The sequence below is a fragment of the Salminus brasiliensis genome, chromosome 9 (assembly GCF_030463535.1).
Source record: "Salminus brasiliensis chromosome 9, fSalBra1.hap2, whole genome shotgun sequence".
Lineage (NCBI taxonomy): Eukaryota > Metazoa > Chordata > Actinopteri > Characiformes > Bryconidae > Salminus > Salminus brasiliensis.
This window is the reverse complement of record NC_132886.1, coordinates 2968660-2988588: the sequence shown is the minus strand read 5'-3', so window position 1 is coordinate 2988588 and position 19929 is coordinate 2968660. Positions and strand designations below refer to the sequence as shown.

Here is a 19929-nt window from a genome sequence, read left to right as displayed (position 1 = left end):
AACATCCCACCAAAGATTTTCTATGAGGTTCAGGCGATTGTGACAATCACTCCAGAATCTTCCAGGACTTCTTCTGAAACCAAGCCTTGGACTTGGACTATGAAGTATGCTTGGGACCATTGTCCTGTTGCAAGGTCCAATAACACCCAAGCTCCAGCTTCTTCATGAGGCATGATGATGATGAAGGCATGATGGTTTCTTCTTCTTCACTTGATTGACTCCATCGTGCCCTCTCTCGATACGCTGCAAGTTTCCAGGGCCAGAGGAAGCAAAGCAGCCCCAGAGCATCACCGAGCCACCACCATGCATCACTGTAGGTAGGGTGTTCTTTTTTTAGCATAGTCTTCATTCTTCCTCCTCCAGACGTACTGCTGATCCATAGACTCGAAAAGGTCCAGGTTTGTTTCATAACTTTGGGCAAGTCAAGTCAAGTCAAGTCAAATTTATTTGTATAGCGCTTTTTACAACTGTTGTTGTCACAAAGCAGCTTTACATAATTGGTGAGGACAGTGGCTCAGTGATGCTCTGGGGCTGCTTTGCTACCTCTGGCACTGGAGACTAAGGCAAGAGGACAAGATGGACTCATTCAAGTATCAGGAAATCCAAGAAGAAAATGTCAGGGCTTCTGTGAAGAAGCTGAAGCATGTTGAAATATTTACATTTGTGAGGGAGGGGGTGAATACTTTTGATTGCAACTGTATATAATTAAGATTAGTATTACTGGGATAGATTAATAATGTAAACATACACTCAGCATATGATTTGATTCATATTTTGCTCAATAATGTCATGATTACAGTAAATATTACTATTATTACAAATACCAGCCTGACTAGTACCACTAAAAATAATACTGCAATGAGTCCCACTGCCACTACTGTACTTATTAGTGGTAGTACAAACATCTCTACTGTTAATTCTCCAGCATACATACATACAGGAACTCGCCACTAATCACTGAAAGAACCATCCAAGAGTTTCAGTGATTGCTACAATCAGGCTAATGTCTGATTTGTTTGCAGTAAACAGCAACCTGCAATAACTGCCACAGAGAGTGTGATTAGTTGAGAGTATGGTATAGCAAAGAGAAGATGCATGCTGTGACACACAGCAACCCACCAGGGCTGAAACAGCTAGCAGACTGAACTTAATCCCACTCTGCAGGGGAGAGATTGGAGATCCAGCAGTCTGAAGGAATGTGCTGTGAAGCCCTAATTGTTTTGTTTATCCCATCCCTGTTTGTAAACAATTAAATGGAAAAGCACTGTGTTCATGATGGGCCTTCTGACCTTCTGAGATTTCTGAAAGGTAATCTTAAACATGTTCAAAGTAGAATTCAGAATTCTTTTTTTCATGCTCCAACACATTTGATTTTGATCAATGCTCATATATATATATTTATATATATATATATATATATATATATATGTATATAAATCCAGAAATATGTGATTCTCCAAACATTTTCAGATTGAAACAAATTCTTTTCTAAACTCAAACTAATCTGAGTATCTAAACATAAATGTTTAACTGTTAAAGTTCCAACATATGTATATGACTTTCTAAGCATAGATAGCGAGCAAGATATTTGATTTTTCAACTTGAGGCATATCTTATATATATTGTTTTCTAAATACAGACATATGTGATTTTCCAAGCTCCAACATACCTGACTTTCCAAGCTCAAATATATTTGATTTTAAAACTTTATACATATCTGATTTTCTAAGCTACAACAAGCAATTTCTCAAGCTCAAATATACCTGTTTTTTTCAAATATCAAATATATTTAATTTTCCAACCTCACACATATCTGATTTTCCAGTGGAAACAAATAATTTTCTAAACCTAAACTACTCGGATTTTCTGAAATTCAAGTGGAAATATAGATATTTTTTCCAGAATATAGGATTTTCCAAGCTCAAATATAAGAAATTCCAATTGAAACAAAACATTTCCCAAGCTCAGATACTTCTGATTTTTCCCACCTCAGACCCCAGACCACCTCAGATTTTCCAGTGGAAATATTATTAAGCTCCAACATGTGATTTTCCAAGCTCCAACATATCTGAATTTCAAGCTCCAACATATCTGATTTTCCAAGCTCAAATATAAGATTGCCAGCTGAAACAAAACATTTCCTAAACACAAACTAATCTGATTTCCCAAGTTCAGATATCAGATTTTTTTTCCACATCACATTTTCCAACAGGAATATGTAATTGTCCAAGCTCAAACATATCTGATTTCCCTCATTTAAACATGTCTGATTATTCTGGTTCCAACGTTCTTTAGAGCAACATGCCAGAGCAATGTGACAACCTCTGCCAGGTTACTGACCAAAGACCACTTGACCCAGTTATGACCACTAGTGTAGCATAAGCAGTTCAGAGGTGCAATTCTGTGAGCTGTCAAAGAACCTGTCAATGAAGGTCAGCTGAAGTCTAATGAGCGAGTGAAGAGCAACAGCCAAAGAGGAAGCAAGAGGAAACTCAGTTATACGTGAGCTTGGAAAAGTCACAGACACACTCACCAGTGCACTTCCCAAAGTGTACTCCCTCATCTATACACAGATATAATACACCGCTTCAACTCTGACAAAATATAAAAGCTGCCACTGTCAATCACTGTGCGGCCTGACACACTCACACACTATTATTATTGGCCTGTCACCTGGTTGTTGCTAGGTTACAGCCCAATAAATTGGACTGGTTCTTACAGGTATTAGTTTGGAGTGCTGTTATTGGTAAGAGTGTGTCTTAGAGTGTGGCTTAGTCAATCACGCCGCAAGGTCGGAACTAACTATAATGCTATAATATCTTCCCAGTTTAGAACATTTATCAGGATTTAATGTGTTCTTGGTTCTTGCAACTAAATATTATTTACCGGTGCCGGTCATAAAATTAGAATATCATGAAAAAGTTGATTTATTTCAGTAATTCCATTCAAAAAGTGAAACTTGTATAATATATACATTTATTACTGAGCCACACTCTGTAAGATCTGCTCTTACACGCTCTTACATGGCCAAAAGTATTGGCACCCCTTCACGTCTTTCAGAAAATGCATCCCTTCTCCTGGAAATTTGATGCAGTTACAAATGCTTTAGTATTCCATTGTTCCCAACTGTTTGCATTAGAACATAACAAAAGTCAAATCTGATATCGTTCCACACAGAACTCCAGAAATGGAGTTCTGTGCAGAAATGTCCAGAAATGGACTGAAAAAAAATTGTTGGCACCCCAACTTCATATTTGGTAGAACACCCTTTGGTAAACAATAGCTGAAATCAGTCAGAGGTTCATACACTACTCTAGTGGAATTTGGGTCTAATCTTCCTTTGCCAGCAGCTCCTGGTCTCTCAGAATTGAGGAGTGTCTTCTCCCAGCTGATGTTTTGAAACCTCTCCACAGGACCTCTATAGATTTTAGGTCTGGACTCTTTGCTGGTCACCTCGGAACCCTCCAGCACTCCATCTTAATTCATCTTTGGGTGTTTTTTGGCTCATTGTCCTGCTGGAAGACCCATTACCTTGGAGACCTCCAGAATTCAAGGTCAGGATATCCAGTGTAAGAACCGGGTTAGCTTCAATGCCATGCTGTAAACTTTCTGATGCACACAGTGAACACAGGGACACTGAGATCTTTGGAGATGGACTTGAGAGCAAGCCTTGAGACTGTCCATCCTTTTTTACAGTTTCAGTTCCCACATCCTCTGACAGTTCTCTGGCCTTGTGGGACACAGATAGGTCAACTTTTCCCCATTTAAACTGGTTGAACCTGGGATTTCTATATGTCCAGCACCTGATGCTGCCCTCATGAATGAAATCCAATTATTTATTACAATTATGAAAAGTTGCCAGTAATGATATGATATGATAATGATATTTGTCCAGGAATGATGTCAGATTTAACTTTTTTCCTCTGCTGGTTTGTGTGGCTCCAATGCAAATAAAATAAATAAACATGTGAACACCAAAGCATCTGTACCTGCAACACATTACCGAGAGATGTGGTGCTTTTTCGGAAAGAAATTAGATATTTTAGATATTTTAGATATACACACACACACACACACACACACATATATATATATATATATATATATATATATATATATATATATATATATACATACATCAGAATACTACAGTACTAGTGCAACACTTCAGTACATAAAACATGAACCTATTGGCACCATGCTGCCTAATAATGCCAGGCGTGGGCTAGTAGAGGGGTATAAAGCCCCCCAGCATTGAGGAGCTGTGGAGCAGTGGAGGAACTGTGTTCTTTGGAATGATGGATAGTGGAGCTCCATCCAAAACTGCTGGGATGAGTTGGGGAGTTGGGGATAATGAAGTGCACTGCTTAGTTCCAAATGTGACCGATATCTCACATTCATCTGAACAGCTGAACAGTTCATGCTCCTAAACTGAAGAGCACGCACAAAAAAGCAGTGCTTCACGTGCTTCATAGTCCAGAAGCTATCAAGGAGTTTTAGTGGCTGACAGCTGGGCTTATCACCGAGAATGCGTTTGAGCTCACTGTAAAAAGGGAACACTATTCGTTGGTTTGTGGCTTTGTTTCCTTTAAACTTCCTTTAGACGCTGAAGCAGCAGCGCCCTCCTGTGGCCACGTTTGGCCATTGCTTTAGAAATTTCTCTAAACTCACAGCGGCTGCGAGATGGGCCTTTAAATTTGTTTTGTTTAGAGACATCACCCCTCACCTTCCCGACGTTGAACACCTCCCTTGCTGCTGTCTCCGTTTTCCCTTGCATGAAATCCGATCTGGCTGTTCAGATCGAGTCGCATTGCTGCGTAACGGATTTCAGAACCACATATGAAAGAAGAAGGTGGCAACTGTTGGAAGTGTAGTGGGAGGTGTACAGAGCTTGAGAGATGCTGAAGGTTGCACAGTGCTCACCTGGCTTTACAATCTGTGGGTAAAGTGTGTGTGTGTGTGTGTGTGTGTGTGTGTGTGTGTGACTGTATGACCTGCTCTGCTGCCGAGGAGCTCTAATAAAAGCAGAAAGCTGGGAGTTAGCTCAGGTAAATGACCACCCTTCAATCTCTCTCTCTCTCTCTCTCTCTCTCTCTCTCACTATATCTCTCTTACCCATGCACATTCTCTCTCTAAACTGGTCAGCTGACAGTGTATGTGTGTGTGTTCCAGTTCAGCCGTGGGTGAGTATGTTTTATGCATGTGCTAATGGCTGAAGGAGTGTGTCACCACTGCCCCAGGCCGACTCACAGCCGTACTCGAGTCCTGAAGCAACCCATACAGCCTCATTCTCAGAGCTCCCTATACTGCGCTGTTCATGTCCCACAACAGCCCTCAGCTTCAGATCGCATTACTCAAAGTGAAAAACAGGAGAAAATCACTCCTAAACAGGTCCACTGTATGTCCAAATGTTTGTGGACATCCCATCGCCTAATGCCAGGCGTGGGCTAGTAGAGGGGTATAAAGCCCCCCAGAATTGAGCTGTGGAGCAGTGGAAGGAACTGTGATCTCTGGAATGATGGTGGTGGAGCTCCATCCAGTCCTTTCGGGATGGGTTGGGGAGTTGGGGATGCTCTTCCCAGAAGAGTCAAAGCTATTAGAGCTGCTAAGGGGAACCAAGCCCAGGGTTTAAAATAGGATGGCATAAAAGAGTCTGTATGTGGACTGTGTATGTGTCCCAATATTTTTGTCCATGTAGTATACATTAACACTACATACACTACATTATTCAGCTTTGGTGGAAATGGGGAATATACTTGTAAAAAGCTACAAAAAAACTGTCCAATCAAAACTGTTTTCTCAGTGGTATCTAGGCAGAGATACAGCTAAACGAGCTCTCCCATTGGTCAGAACTTCACTGGTAGTACTGAAAGCCTGTCAGATTAATTACCAAGCTAATTACCAGTTGTTCGAAATGGAGAACATTGGCAGCTCTGTGCCAGAACGCTCTACAACATCTTTCAAAAGCTTTGGATGCTTATGTTTTATCTAGAACATGCAAAAACGCTCTAATGTAGTACCATTAGCTTGATGCTAACACACTACTAGAATCCATAGAGGTGTTTCCCCCCCCTGCCGGACAGTCGACATGCTCAGAGAAAAGCTCCCCAGCTGCACCCCACCAGCTGCACCCCACCTTTCTCTGTGCCAGGTCACCTGCAGTTCACCTGTGCATACCTGGAGTTCAGATACTGTGCAGACACCTGTGCTGGCCAACATCGCTTCCAGAGTGATAAAGGCAGAGAGAGCGCCATCTCTCAGGCTCCACCAACTGATTTCAAAGCACCATGGCTCGGCATTCAAACTCACGACCCCACTCTGAGCCCACCGTTTCCCCCCATTTGTAACAAGCACAGTATCCAAATATAGACCTCTCTCTCTCTTTACCTCGAGAGAGAGTAAGGAGTTTGTAGGCAGTGCTGGAAAAGCAACCCTGCCCAAATCACAGGATCAGCACCTTTGAGAACTACGGCCAGGTACGCACAGGTGAACTGCAGGTGACCTGGTACAGAGAAAGGTGCACTGGATCGAGAGCAGAGCATCCAGAAATAGACCTCTCTCGGGCTTGTGGCCCAACCTCAAGGCCTTATTACAGCCCAAACAGTCCCGGTTCACCACTGAAGGATGTAAAGGATATGCCATGTTGTTGAGTGACTCTTACACACACATAGACACTGCTGCCTTCTCGTCCAGGCCTTCTAGCTAAAAGGCCTCCTGGGCTGAGAGGGATTTCCACTTTAAACAAAGGATCAGTGGGAAAATAATCAGTTTATTAGCTGATGTGCTGAAGCTTTTGTAGAGTCGTGTGGGCTGAACTTCATGACATGGGTTTCGGCCCCTTTGATTATCAACTGAAAGTGAGACAAAAGCAGATTCGCGCTCATGCCACCCCCAATTTCGCTCCACTCTGTCGTCCTTTACTGCTTTTGCTTCGCATGTGTTTGGGAGACTTTGTGTTTGATTGGGACTCTGAAAGAATGCACTGTCAGTATGAGACAAGACAGAGAGGACATCAAAGCTCTTCTGTAATTGGCTGTAATCACCAAGGCCCGAACGAGGCCTTTCATAAGGCCTCTCAGTTTTAATGTAATGGAGAGCTGCAGCTCTGGTAATTAGTGGCACCCATTTGGGCATTTGTGGCATCCTCTGGGGAGGCAAACATCCCAACAAACACATTCATTGATCATGACAGGGGACCCAGATAACAGGAAGCGTTCTCACACATGCCATAGACTAAACCTTTGGCTTTATAAAGAATCAAAGGAAGAAGCTGAATCTGCTGAATCTGCAGGTGTATGGAAGCTTACGGTCATACTGGTCTACCAGCAGTGGCAAAAATCCCGGCCTACAGGAGATTATCCTCATTCTTGAGCTGAAGTGAGTGAAGGCCTCGTGCCGTGACTCTCTGCTCTGTATGTTGATGGTCTGCAGTTCACTCTGGAGGGTTCTTTCAGACGTTGGTGGTGAGGAACCTGCGCTGACGTCTAGAAGCAGTACTTGCCTGGAAGTGAAGCGATTTTCCTTCACAAGCTGTAAAACCTGCCAACGGTCCCTCAGTCTGTCAGTCTGCCACTGCTGGTAGACCAGTCACTCCCTTTAGCCAATCATTAACTGCATCTGCTTTGCGACCCATTTTCCATACTTCCAAGAGACCCTTACTGCACTGTACCACCTCTCCTCAATCTACAAATCCCATCACACACCCCGCAGGTATTTATAGCCTGATCATCCTCATGCAGCACCATCTGCAGGAGCCTGAAGTTACTGCCATCTTAAATACGCAAGATGACATTTTTCAGTGTGCAAAATCCCCTGTAAATATTTCTCAACTTCTATATTCCTAGATTTTACGAAGGGAGGTGCCTACCTGATGACCCCTGCGAAGAGCTGGCAACACAATTGGAGGATAGTATATGGGTGAAGGGGGTGGGCTGGGTGTAGGTGTGTGTTTTTTTTCTGTAGGTCTGATTACAGTGCAATCTGATTTTATATTCATATTTACACTGTACACTTTATTTTGGCACATTACTTTAATGTTTGCGCTCATATCTTACTTTAATCTGCTGATTTTTATAGCTGTTTATGTGTGAACACTCTCAAAGAAAGTGCAAAACCAAAAATAAAAGAATCGATCAATCTACATTGACGAAATCAGAATTAGCAACGATCTTCGCAACCTCCCGCCCCTCCCTGCGGATAGATTTAATCCTCCAGATAAACAAAGCATATGGAGATGAGGATGTGAACAATGCTGTGCTGCAGCTGTGTGCCCACGCATACACAATCATTATCAAGTACACCACAGCCCGAACTTACAGCATGCTCACCCCTATTAGCATAACATACGAGCAGTAATTATTTCTTAGCCAGTGGTGCTGCTCTTTGTGAAGTTCCTAAATACGATTTTGGCAAAATACAGATTTTTTGTTTTTGAATGCTTGTTTAACAGTAAAGCCATCTAGACACTTTTCCCCAGGGAGCATGCTTGGCATTTGGGTAGGCCAAATGCAGAAAGTCTAGGCATCGTTTTTCACATTTGGGAAGGTGACGGGTTTCCTTTAGTTTGAACTGATGATTTCAGAGTGCAATAAAATAAAAATACAGATCTATTTGATTAAACACCCTAATTTGTTGTCCCGCATGTTTATTCTTCTACACACATATTAATAGGAGTTTTGTGGAGAATCTGGTCTTGTACTTAAACTAGTTCAGTTCTCTTGGTCCGGATCCAGCAAGAAAATGATACATCGTTGAATTTTAGTCCGGGTTTGCTTTGTGTTCATACTAACATTTGCAATCAAAGCAAATGGGGGAAAAGGTGACATATGACGTAATGCATGCAATAACTAAAGAATAAATATAAATATATAAATAAAAATAAACATTTAAAGGCCAGTTTCCCAGACAGGGACTAAGCCTAGTCCTGGTACTACCTTGTCATTTCAATGGGGAATCTTCATCCAGTATGCTGTGAAGCCCAGAACTCTTAAACCTGATTAAATCACACTGCCTTGATGTCAGGACTAAACCATGATGTTGGTAACATACACATGTTATTTGTTTGTCATTAATGTTAGTTAGGGTTGCAAAATTCTGGGAAGCTGGGAAATTTACCATGGAAATTAACAGAAATTCATGGAAATAAAATGGGAATATTTAAAAAGCTAAAGCTAAAAAACTTAAATATGGTTGATAAAAATCTACTGAAGCATAATCTTGGCTAAAATGATTAGATATGAGACCAAAACAGTTGAAAAGCAAAGCTGCTCCTCAATCCCAGCTGGTTTCTAGAAATCATCTGGACACGTGATGGCGGATTGGACTGTGCAGCAGGGGCTGTGGTCTCAGTAGCTCAATAGCAGTGTGTAATGTGCCATGTGCCTGAGATTGAGGAGCAGCTTTGCTTTTCAACTGTTTTGGTGTCATATCTAATTATTTTAGCCAAGATTATGCTTCAGTAGATTTTTACCAACCATATTTAGCTTCAAATATTCCCATTTTATTCCCATTCATTCCCATAATAAGCCGTTCATTCCCATTAATTAAAATGGTAAATTTATTTGTATTGTAATGCCTTCATGTCTGCAGTCGACACAAAAATGGTACCTTTATGATAGTGTATGATAAAGTTCCCTTTTTCTATGTATTCCAATAAACTCCAATAAATTCCCAAATTTCCATGGAAACAATATTCCAAATATTTGCAATATTTCCAAAGTTCCCGAGCTAAAGTTCCAATGGAAAGTTACCGGTAATTTTTTGGAAATGTATCAAAACATTTCCACCCCTTTGCAACCCCAATGTTAGTGCTGTAATATTTAACGAGGCTGCATCCCAACTCACACGTCTCTACTTTACCGAGGCTGCTACACTGGTGAATGCAGGTCTAATGGGGGCTTCTTTTAAACACTGTGTAGTAGTGTGGTAGCATGTGGTTTGGGACACAGCCCAGCTAAACTAAAGCCTCAGACAGAAGAAGGTAAAGCACAGAAATGCTGGCCGGTCTGCACGGAGGCTGACCCGCGACTTAGCGGGCAGATGTGGAAGGCGTGATGATGGTGGAGCGAGCGGGCAGGGTTGATGCTATAGATTTTGTGGTCAGGAGCGACCCTGAGCCTGGTTCGTTTAGCCGCCGTTGGTTCAATTACTCTCATTCTTCAAATGAACCGGACCCAGGATTCATAGGAGGAGGAAATGTACTCACACCAGCCGATGAAGAGGAAGACCCATTTGCGGAGCTTGTCCGTGGAGTAGGTCATCACAATGGCTGTGTGGAGGTAACAGCCCTCCACGAACATCCAGAAGAAATTGGTCACCACAAAGTAATTGTAGATCGTGGTTATGAGGCGACACCAGGGCTTGAGAGAAGAGAGGAGAGGAGAAGACAGACATTAGAAGCCAAGAATGGATTTGACTGAGAACAGTGGAACCTAAAAATACCCAAAGATAATAGCTTCTGTTTCTGCTGCCATTAAAAACACTCAAATCAAAACTGAGGACTAAAGGGATAGAGGGGTAATTCTCACTGTCTGATGAGCACACAGGTCTAAAGGTCTTAGCCTTTTGCGGTGCTTAGAAAGCAGATCATTGGGCTCCCAGATCTAAGTCTATTAAAGCTGAGTATCAGCCGATCCGATCCAATCTGTGTGCGTGTATAAATAATAATCCAGCTCCACAGTTTAGATCAGACGAGCTGCTGATTAATTTTGATCAGTAAAATCACTTTATTTTCAGTATCAGATTCTATAATCAGAATGTCTGGACTGACTGATTTAGTTTAGTCAAGACTTTTCTTAAAATGATGTTTTATAGTGTTTAATATTTTCTGATCAATCAGCTCCCACCTTCTTTACAACACTGCAGTCTAATCACTGTGTGTGTGTGAGAGTGTGTGTAGTGGTACACACTCTGGACTGCTATCTGTGGTTGTTGGTCTACTGGTGTGTAATAACTGGTTTATAGTGGGTGAGTGTGCTGTGTGTGTGTTAGCATTAGCGTTAGCCTCCACTCGGTTCTGAATGGATGCTGGTTTAAGAACAGTGAGAGTTTTATAAAGGGTCAGATATTATGGTCTGTTTGTAAAATAGCTCCACACTGCAGAACCTCAACTCCTTTATTTACCTTCTGAGAATGTCCACACTGCTGCTGCTGCAGCCGGCTGTGCTGTAATGTCTGGGCTAATGTCTGTTATGGTGCCTAGAGGACACCAGATGGCGCTCTGAACACCATAGTTAAAATCAAGACTTAGAACTTGATTGGGATTAAAATAGCCAATGCCCGATCCGTTAACATATGGTTGGATCGGTCCTGATCCTGAGACTCATAAGTAGAAATTATAGCACTTGTAATGTCCATCAGGCCCATGCAAGCCGGACAGATTATAGTTTAACCCTTAAACTCCTGGCTGGCTGGGGGGTTTCAGGTAGGCCGAGGTTGTGAGTTGGACTGAAAGGAGGTGATTTGGTTTATTAAGGCTATTATTGGTTTTGCTAAATTGCTAAATGAGTGTATTAATCTTCATTAACATTAACTGTATCTGCATGGGCTGAGAGATACTTCCACCCTCACACACACACACACCACCATGGTCCTACAAATTTAGGCCTACCTGGATCCCCCAGCCACAACGTCCTAACTACAGTGGATACCCCTGTGTCCCCAGTGTCCTCTTTTCTAAAAAAAAAAAACGTGGTCACCCTAGCAATTGGATCAAATGTGTGTAATATTATTGAGGAGGCGGAAGTGAGGCATGGGCATGCCCATGATAAGATAAGATAATCCTTTATTAGTCCCGCAGTGGGGAAATTCACAATTCACACCATGGTGCCATCCTACAACGCCCTGATGCCGTATAGGCATTAAAAAGGGCATGCCCAGCCACACCTGGGAGCGCTGCTGCCAAAGGACTGCTAGATAAGTGCAGATGTGGTGGAGGGCACTTGAAATGATGTATGTTTGATGTCACTTGAGCCCTGTGTTTGTGTGTGTCGCTGGGCCCCGCTGTCTATCAGGTCACAGTGGTTACGCCCCTTTCCCCAGGGCTCGTGTCACAATGGTGATCAGCACACATTCAACCAGGTGTGTCCAAACTTTTGACTGGTAGTGTATTTGTGATTATCGAACTCTTATCATCTCTTAAACTCCCAGGAATTAAAGTGCTGCTCATTAGACACTTTGACAGTATGTAATGGTAGTAATTCCTGCTCAATAATTTGCATAACAGGGTGGTAAGTTTTAAAATTGTGCATAAACACAACTAATAATGTAATTATTAGTGATTTCCTCATCATAATCAGAAGCTCATAATGAACAAATCTTTACAACTTTTACACTGTACAGAAGACTGAACACCTAATCTATCCTCCTGTAAATAAAGAGTTACAGTGGAAACAGCCCTGGAAATGAGCTGAGGGTACATTTACACACTAAATAAGACCATTTCAGCTCTCAGACGTCCATGTGTGAAGACTGGGGCTGTAATGTGCGCTCACAGTCATGCTACTGCATCACAGATTGTACTTTCTAGCTTTCCTAAGCTCTTATTAAGACTGCTGTCCCTGTGCCACCTTCTTGTTGACTTGTCTCTTACAGCCCTGCGTCTCCCAAACATACTGGCGGTCCTACGAGCAGTTTGCATGATTACCTGAAGCCTCAGCCAATCTGATGTTGATTTCAGACCGTTTTAAGGGCTGCACAAGTGCTCTCTGCTCCAGCATGAGCTTTCTGAAAGCCTGAATCTGCAACGCCAGCCTGTTTTTTGTGTGGAACTGTTCGAGTTGTTGTTAAACGAGGAGAGAGCTGTGCCGAGAACATGCAGCAGCTTCCAAAGACCACCGCCTGTCAGACGCGCCCACAGTGAGACAGCAGATACCACTTACAATTCACAGGTGTAGACCTCCAGAGATTGTGAAGCTTTTTTATTTTTTTTGTACCCAGTCAGTGGTGCTGGGATAGTGCATCTCTACCATTAAAGTCGTTAGCTCTTCGTTTTCTGTTCCTGCTAATGTAGAGCAGTATGAGCATGATAGCCTGCTTCAGACCCTCATCTTACATAAAGTGCTTCAGTTAAGAGCAGCTGATTTTAGAGAGGAGGAGTCTGCTGTTATTGTTGTTATTATTAGATTATTATAACTGATTAAGAAAATTATTAGAGTGTTGTGCAATGCAACACGTTATTGCGCTTCTTCTTCTTTATTATTATTTTTATTATAAAGGTAAAGGTGCACGTATCTGTCACTGTACAGCGAAATGTGTCTTCCGCATTTAACCCATCTGTGGTAGTGAACACACACACACCAGTGAACTAGGGGCAGTGAGCACACACACACACACACACCCAAAGTGGTGGGCAGCCAACTCCAGCGCCTGGGGAGCAGAGAGGGTAAAGGGCCTTGCTCAAGGGCCCAACAGTGGCAGCTTGCCGAGGCTGGCAATCGAACCCACAACCCTGTGATCAATAGCCCGACGCTTATTATTATATTATTTTGATATTTTTTATTATTATTATTATTTCACTACATTCCAACATTTTTCGAGAAGTCGACGCCATTCTAACTCTTGACATGTCCATCCTGATCTGGAATAGCATGCATGTATATTCCCTTTGGATAAGTGCAATAATATTTGCACAGCAGTGTTTGTGGTCAAAACCCTACCATAGGAATGCATTGGAATGTGTCCGTAAACTTTTGACCTAAATTAATCAATCTTTTCTACAGGTCACAAACAACAAATTTGCCACAACTGTAGAAGCAACAATTGCAGTTTCAGGCTTTATGCTCACGGCTTCCGTAAAACGTATTGTACGTTTTCCCAACATAGGAACGAAGGGTGGACTGTTCAGAAAGGCCACTCTGATGACGGCCCTCTCTCACCCATTTCTCGAACCCTCACCCCATTTCTCTCCATTGTTTTTCAGCACCGTCTGAGCTTGGACGAGCTTTTGGACCAATCACCTTTAGGGCAAAAGTTTTGGCACCTCACGATTAGCCAAACTTGATTGTATTTCACCATTTGGCCAAATATTTTCGGACCCTAAGATTTCGTATTACACAAAAGGTATTAGCATAAACCACAGCAACACCTTCGCAAACACCATACCAACAACAACCTAGCAACCACCTACCAATCACGTCAACCACGTGGGACACCACAGCAACCACCTAGCAACACCTTAGCAACAACAATCGCCCAGGAATCGTCCTGTTCATCATCTATCTGGATCATCTATCTCATAGCTATAAATCAAACAATTGACTAAATCACAAACCTGCAATTTCTGCAGGAACTGCACACTTTGTTTATCTTATAATTATTATTATTATTATTATTATTATTATTATTATTATTTTATAATAATTTTAGACCTTTTTTCTGTTGTGATCTTTCACTCTCTTGTTCTAGGTTTAATTTAACATTAACAGTGATGAGTGATGCATAGTAGAGACACTGAGCAGTGTCAGCAGCAGTGCATGCACCTTTGCTAATATGGTGGTCTTACACTATTAACAGTAAGGTGTTTCTTGAAGCGATGCCACAGATGAACCATTTCTGTAAAAGAGATGTGAGTGTAAGTGTAACCTTTAAATTGGTAAAGAACTTTTAACCTTTAAAATAATCTTTTAACACACACACACACACACACTTTATGATAACAAACCTGCTTCTTCCATGGCATCGCTCGAAAACCCTACACAGCACCTTTATTTTTAATGGTGTGAGCCTAGCAGGTACGGCAATGCGATGCAGACGTTTCTCCCAGCTGACACTCTACAACTCATTATTGTGGCAGAGCTCTGAGAGACAGCACGGGTGCAGGAGTGAGGAGTGAGTCATAACCTGGGAAGTCACGCTGGGACGAGTGGGGGTGCAGTGTGAGGGGCTTCAGAATGCCAACACACCTCGTTCCTTTCGTGGATATTGTGGTCGATCAGCTGCAACAGGAACCACATCACGTTCCTCAGAATGAAGGTGGTGATTAAATTCCAGTGGATTACGTTCCGAAGGCACCGGATGCTCCTGGAATCAAGGGGAAACAGAGTGTGGATTACAAGGCGACTCGTGTTTGGCCAGCTCTGTTTCCAGGATGAATGAGATGCATAAACATGTGAATATTAATGAGAAAAACACACAAACAAACTGCATCTAGAGGGGCGGGTGGAGGTGTCCTATCCTGCCCGAAGGACATACATCAGCTAGACACAAAGTACTGAACCCGTTAATGAATAAACAGAGCATTTCCAGAACAGCCTCTGAATTTCCAGGTTTTTTAGACTTTCTAGGACCTTCTAAATACAAATGGACAAAAGTATTGGGACACATGTCCTAATTCACTGAATTTAGGTGTTTCATTCAGCAACAGGTGTATACAATCAATCATTCTGGTTGCTGTGCTAGACTGAGAGATACACAGTATTTATACTGTTTGATTAGTATTTAACTCTAAATAATATATTCCAATAATGTGATTTCTGGATTTCTGATTCTCAAAAGTAAAACACAAAAGCCTTGACATATATGGATTTAAAATATATGACTTATTGAATGAAATTATGAACAAAAGTGAACCTTTTGACTAGTATAGGTGCCGTACAGCAAAATGTGCCCTCTGCAATTTGCCCAAGCCCGGGTATCGAACCCACAACCCTGTGATCAATAGCCCGGAGCTCTAATCGCTGAGCCACCACTGCCTTTGTTGTAGTAAAGGATATGATATGGAATCATATACCTGCACCAACACTGCTTATACTGGCCAAAAATAAGCGATTTCCAACTTTCAGGCATTAATGCAGGTCTTCAGCAGCAGTACAGGAGACCCACAGACAGACCTGCTGCAGCTGTAGAGCTCTGACAGCTAAAATCCATCTGCTTCTAAATGCCATTTAAAGTCATTGTTAAATGTTCCTCTCTGCCACACACAGAGCTGTGCTGACCCTCACATCAGACTGGGCTTTTAAAAATACAGGAAAAATTAAATGAGGTTGCTTTAGCAAGTCTGGAAAACCACAGGTACACTGTTACACTTTCTTACTGCATTTCCCAGAACACAAATGTGCTCAAGCAGTAGGGACACACCTTTCACACACATTTTAGAGAGTTTGCCTCCTTCTATTCCTCAAAATTGAAAAATAATTGAAGTAACTAAATGTCCCAGTACATCTGGCAGTCCACTTTATCTGTCAGACTAATAGGTTTTGACTTACACTACTAAGGGTGTACTGGGAGTGTACTAGGGTGTACTCCAAGTGGGCTCGGTACGAGTTCGGTCCAACAGGAAAAAAGCAGTCGAGTACATTACCTGGTAATGTCCTCACCTGGTATTGTCTAGCGCCCCCCTGAGGTAGTCAGTACAGCATGCAGAGTGGCAAGCAGTAATATGGAAATTGTGAACATACACACACTCTCACACAGGTCAACGTTTTATGTAAGGCTGATTAAATGAAAGGCAATCAGCCACAAAATTTAAAAAAGCATCTCATATTATAAAATACAAAATCACAAAATCAAATAAAAATAAAAAGCAGTCTGGCTTTCTAGCTCCTGTGTGTCGTTTGCACTTGCTGTAGTCAGACGCCAATCAGCCTGAGCTAAGCTTAGCATGGCATTTACACTGCTCTGGTGCGTCGACACACTGCAGCGTATCCCATTCGTTTTAAGGGGTGCGTGATGGGTCCTGGGGATGTGGTACGGAGAAAAGTCGAGTCGAGGCAAACTGTATGCAAATGAAACCGCCCAACGCAATGTGTCTATCCAATCAGAAGATGGTCTGTGTCTCTGTGATAAGGGCCTACAATAGTATGTATGAAACATTCGTTCCGTAGTCAAATGTTCCGGTGAAGGGATGTATAGTTAACAGCAGAAATTCAAAAATTCCAAATCCAATATGAGCACATCTGGTTGGATGCCAATATCCAATGAAATAGCCAATGTTGAACATAAGGACTAATCAACTCTATCCCGTCACCCTTGAAAATAAACTATTTGAAACCTTATATATATATATATATATATATATATATATATATATATATATATAATATATATTGGTTTTGGATTTTTAGAATTAGCTGATTTAGGAGGAATAAGGATGGGCAATATGACAATAATTCATTGTCTCGTGATAAATGTTGGTTTTCGTGATACACAATATGATTTCCTAAGCATGTCAAGGATACTGTCAGTGCTTAAAAAGTATTTGAACAGTTATTTATATTTATATTTATATTGATAGTTTTTAAGAATCTGTGGCTACTGATGCATTTGTCTGTCATCACGTACATAATGGTTAATATAGTGTTTTCGTGTGAAAATGTCTTTAAATATCGTGATATAATATTTTCACCATATCACCCACCCCTGTAAAAGTTACACCTTTATCAATGCCCAAATGCAGCTAGGTGAAGAAGGGATGTGTTCACGTCAGTTAGCTGCCACACCGTAGCGGTGCAAACGCAGTCTAACAGTGAATCAAAGACTGATTTCAAAGAAGAAGCAGGCAGATCTTTCACTTCCTGTGTGCCACCTGCACTCGCCATAGTCAGACGCCAGTCAGTTTGAGCTAGGCTTCGCATGGCATGCTGCTAACCTGCTAATGCCTTACGGCTTGAGAGTTCTGGGTGGAACTCGAGCTTGTGAAATATGATTGGTTGGTGGTTGGTGTGGCGCAACAAATAACACCACTACCTTCCACTGAGTTACAGCACCATGTGGACCAGGAGACCAGGGTTCGATTCCCGGTCTGGGTGATTATGCTGTGCTACACCATTAAGAGTCATTGGGCATTACTCCTAACACTACATTGACCCACCTCTGTGATACAAGTAACCTTGTAAGTCGCTCTGGATAAATATAATATATAATAATGATTCCGCAGTGCGTTCATCAGTCTTTGCACTCCTGCCTACCACCTCCTCCCCATACAACTGCATTCATCCAATCATAATGTCCATCCTGTGACAGTCCAGGTCTACACGCTATGGGCTAAAAACAGGGAATCATTTGGCATCATTTCTGAGGTTTGATTCAGCACAGCTCTGTGTGTGGCAGAGAGTAGCGTTTAGCAATAGCTTGCATTTAGAAGCAGATGGATTAAGCAGTCAAAGCTCTCGAGCTGTAGAACATCCATCGTAAAAGGAACCAGACACAGGACTTCAGGCTTAACGGTGCTTTTTCTTGCAGCAGCTCTCATTAGGCCACATGACAACTCTTAACATCAGGCAAATGCACTCTCCTCGTATTTAGGTCATTTGGAGCTAGACAGACTTCACTTTGAAGACTAATGAAGTTGAGGATGGTTAATGTCTATATTAGAGGAAGGACTTTCAACATTTAAGAACATTGTGAGCCTTGCATCAGAGCCAGAGCTGCTTTAATTAAGGCCTAATAGTGATCACACACTGATCTTATGGATAGAGCTGCACCGATTCGATATTAGGATCGGGTATCGGTCCCGATATAAAAAAGAATAGCTGGATGGGGTATCAGATAATTAGACCGATCCATGGAACCGATCCTTTCACTTTAATTGGTTGGTGTGAGGCTGCACTAAATGTTTACATGTTTGCTATTTCTGATCACTGGTTGTATGTTTGACCAAGTTTCTTATTTATTCTTGTCATGACGGGTTAGGCCAGACACAGAGCGATGAACACTCGCAGAGATGGACTCAATGCAAGTAATTTATTTAACAAAATGAGACAAACAAAAGGGGGCAAGTGAGACAAAAAGGGGCAGCAACTAAAGAGCATAACTTGAGTACATTGATCAACAGAACCAGAACATGGCAAACAAGAGGGCGAAAACAAACAGACCTGAGACCGGGGGTTTAGCTGGGGAACCAGCTACTAGACAAGAGTCGCTAGGCCGACTCAACCTGGAACTGCTGTATGGCAGAGGGTCGCCTAGCTGGAACGAGAGCTAGGGGGTTTCAGCTGCTGAACCCAAATGGCAATGCTGAACAGACCTGGTATCGGAGCTTGACCATGAACAGTATCATTGGATAAACGAGCGAACCTCGTCAGTCGACGGAGTCGAGCAGAAGCTGACCTAACGCTATCCAGATCTCGGAAGGTAAGCTCTCAGATAACCTTGAGGTACTTGTTCCTTAAACAACACATCCAATGCGTTTAATTCTCGGCCTTGAGTCTATTGTGGAAGCCCCTTAAGTACCCCCAGCCTCAGGTGAAATGCATGAAACAATCAGACGTGATGAACCTGAACAGAACACATGAATCAAAACACTGAACCAAACATACATGAATGCAAATGAACATGAACCGAGTCTGTGAATCAAAACATGAACGAAAACACAAAACAAAAGTCCTCGTATAAGCCCCGGGGGAGGGCGCGATACCGAAGAGCTGACAACTATCAGATTTAGCTGCTGGATTTTATTTTGAATTACTTTTTTATTTATTATTCACATAATTTTAAAATAAAAATGCTTGTGTGTTTGACAAAGTGAAGCTACTTGTTTTCAGTTCTGGCTGATATATTTGATTAATTTTTATATATTTTAAGAACTTTGAATTTGAATGCCCTCTCAGGGTCCTAAACAACTGTTTATTATTTTAGTGACAAAGAAATAGCAATTTAGTACATTAATATCTGTGTGTTCATTTGTTATATTTAGTTGTACAAAGTTAGTAAAGTAATGTTTAGGTCGATCCTTATGGTTTAAGTCTCTCCCACATGGTGAGGGATACGGTTTATTAATTCAACAATGGTATTTGAACTGCATCAGGTATCGACCGATATGCAAAGTAAACACGTAAACAGTAGACACGTTCCGCTGTATGTAGTACAGTGAGAGATATGTGCACCTATACTAGTCAAACTGTTCACTTTTGTTCATAATTTTATTCAATAAGTGATATATTTTAATATGAATGTATCTGTATCTGTACTGGAACTGAAAAAGCTGGATCGTTG

At 41.8% G+C, this 19929-nt stretch overlaps 1 protein-coding gene across 2 annotated transcripts in view; it reads right to left on the bottom strand.

Annotated features, from left to right (window-relative positions):
- The window catches only part of LOC140561894 (corticotropin-releasing factor receptor 2), a 147827-nt gene that overhangs the window by 39787 nt on the left and 88111 nt on the right, over window positions 1-19929 (bottom strand). For both annotated transcript variants that reach the window (XM_072687146.1, XM_072687145.1), the window contains exons 5-6: window positions 14901-15018; window positions 10205-10358 (exon numbers count right to left, since the gene is read on the bottom strand). In XM_072687146.1, coding sequence (XP_072543247.1) covers window positions 10205-10358; window positions 14901-15018 — 272 coding nt within the window. The remainder of the gene's footprint in view (window positions 1-10204; window positions 10359-14900; window positions 15019-19929) is intronic.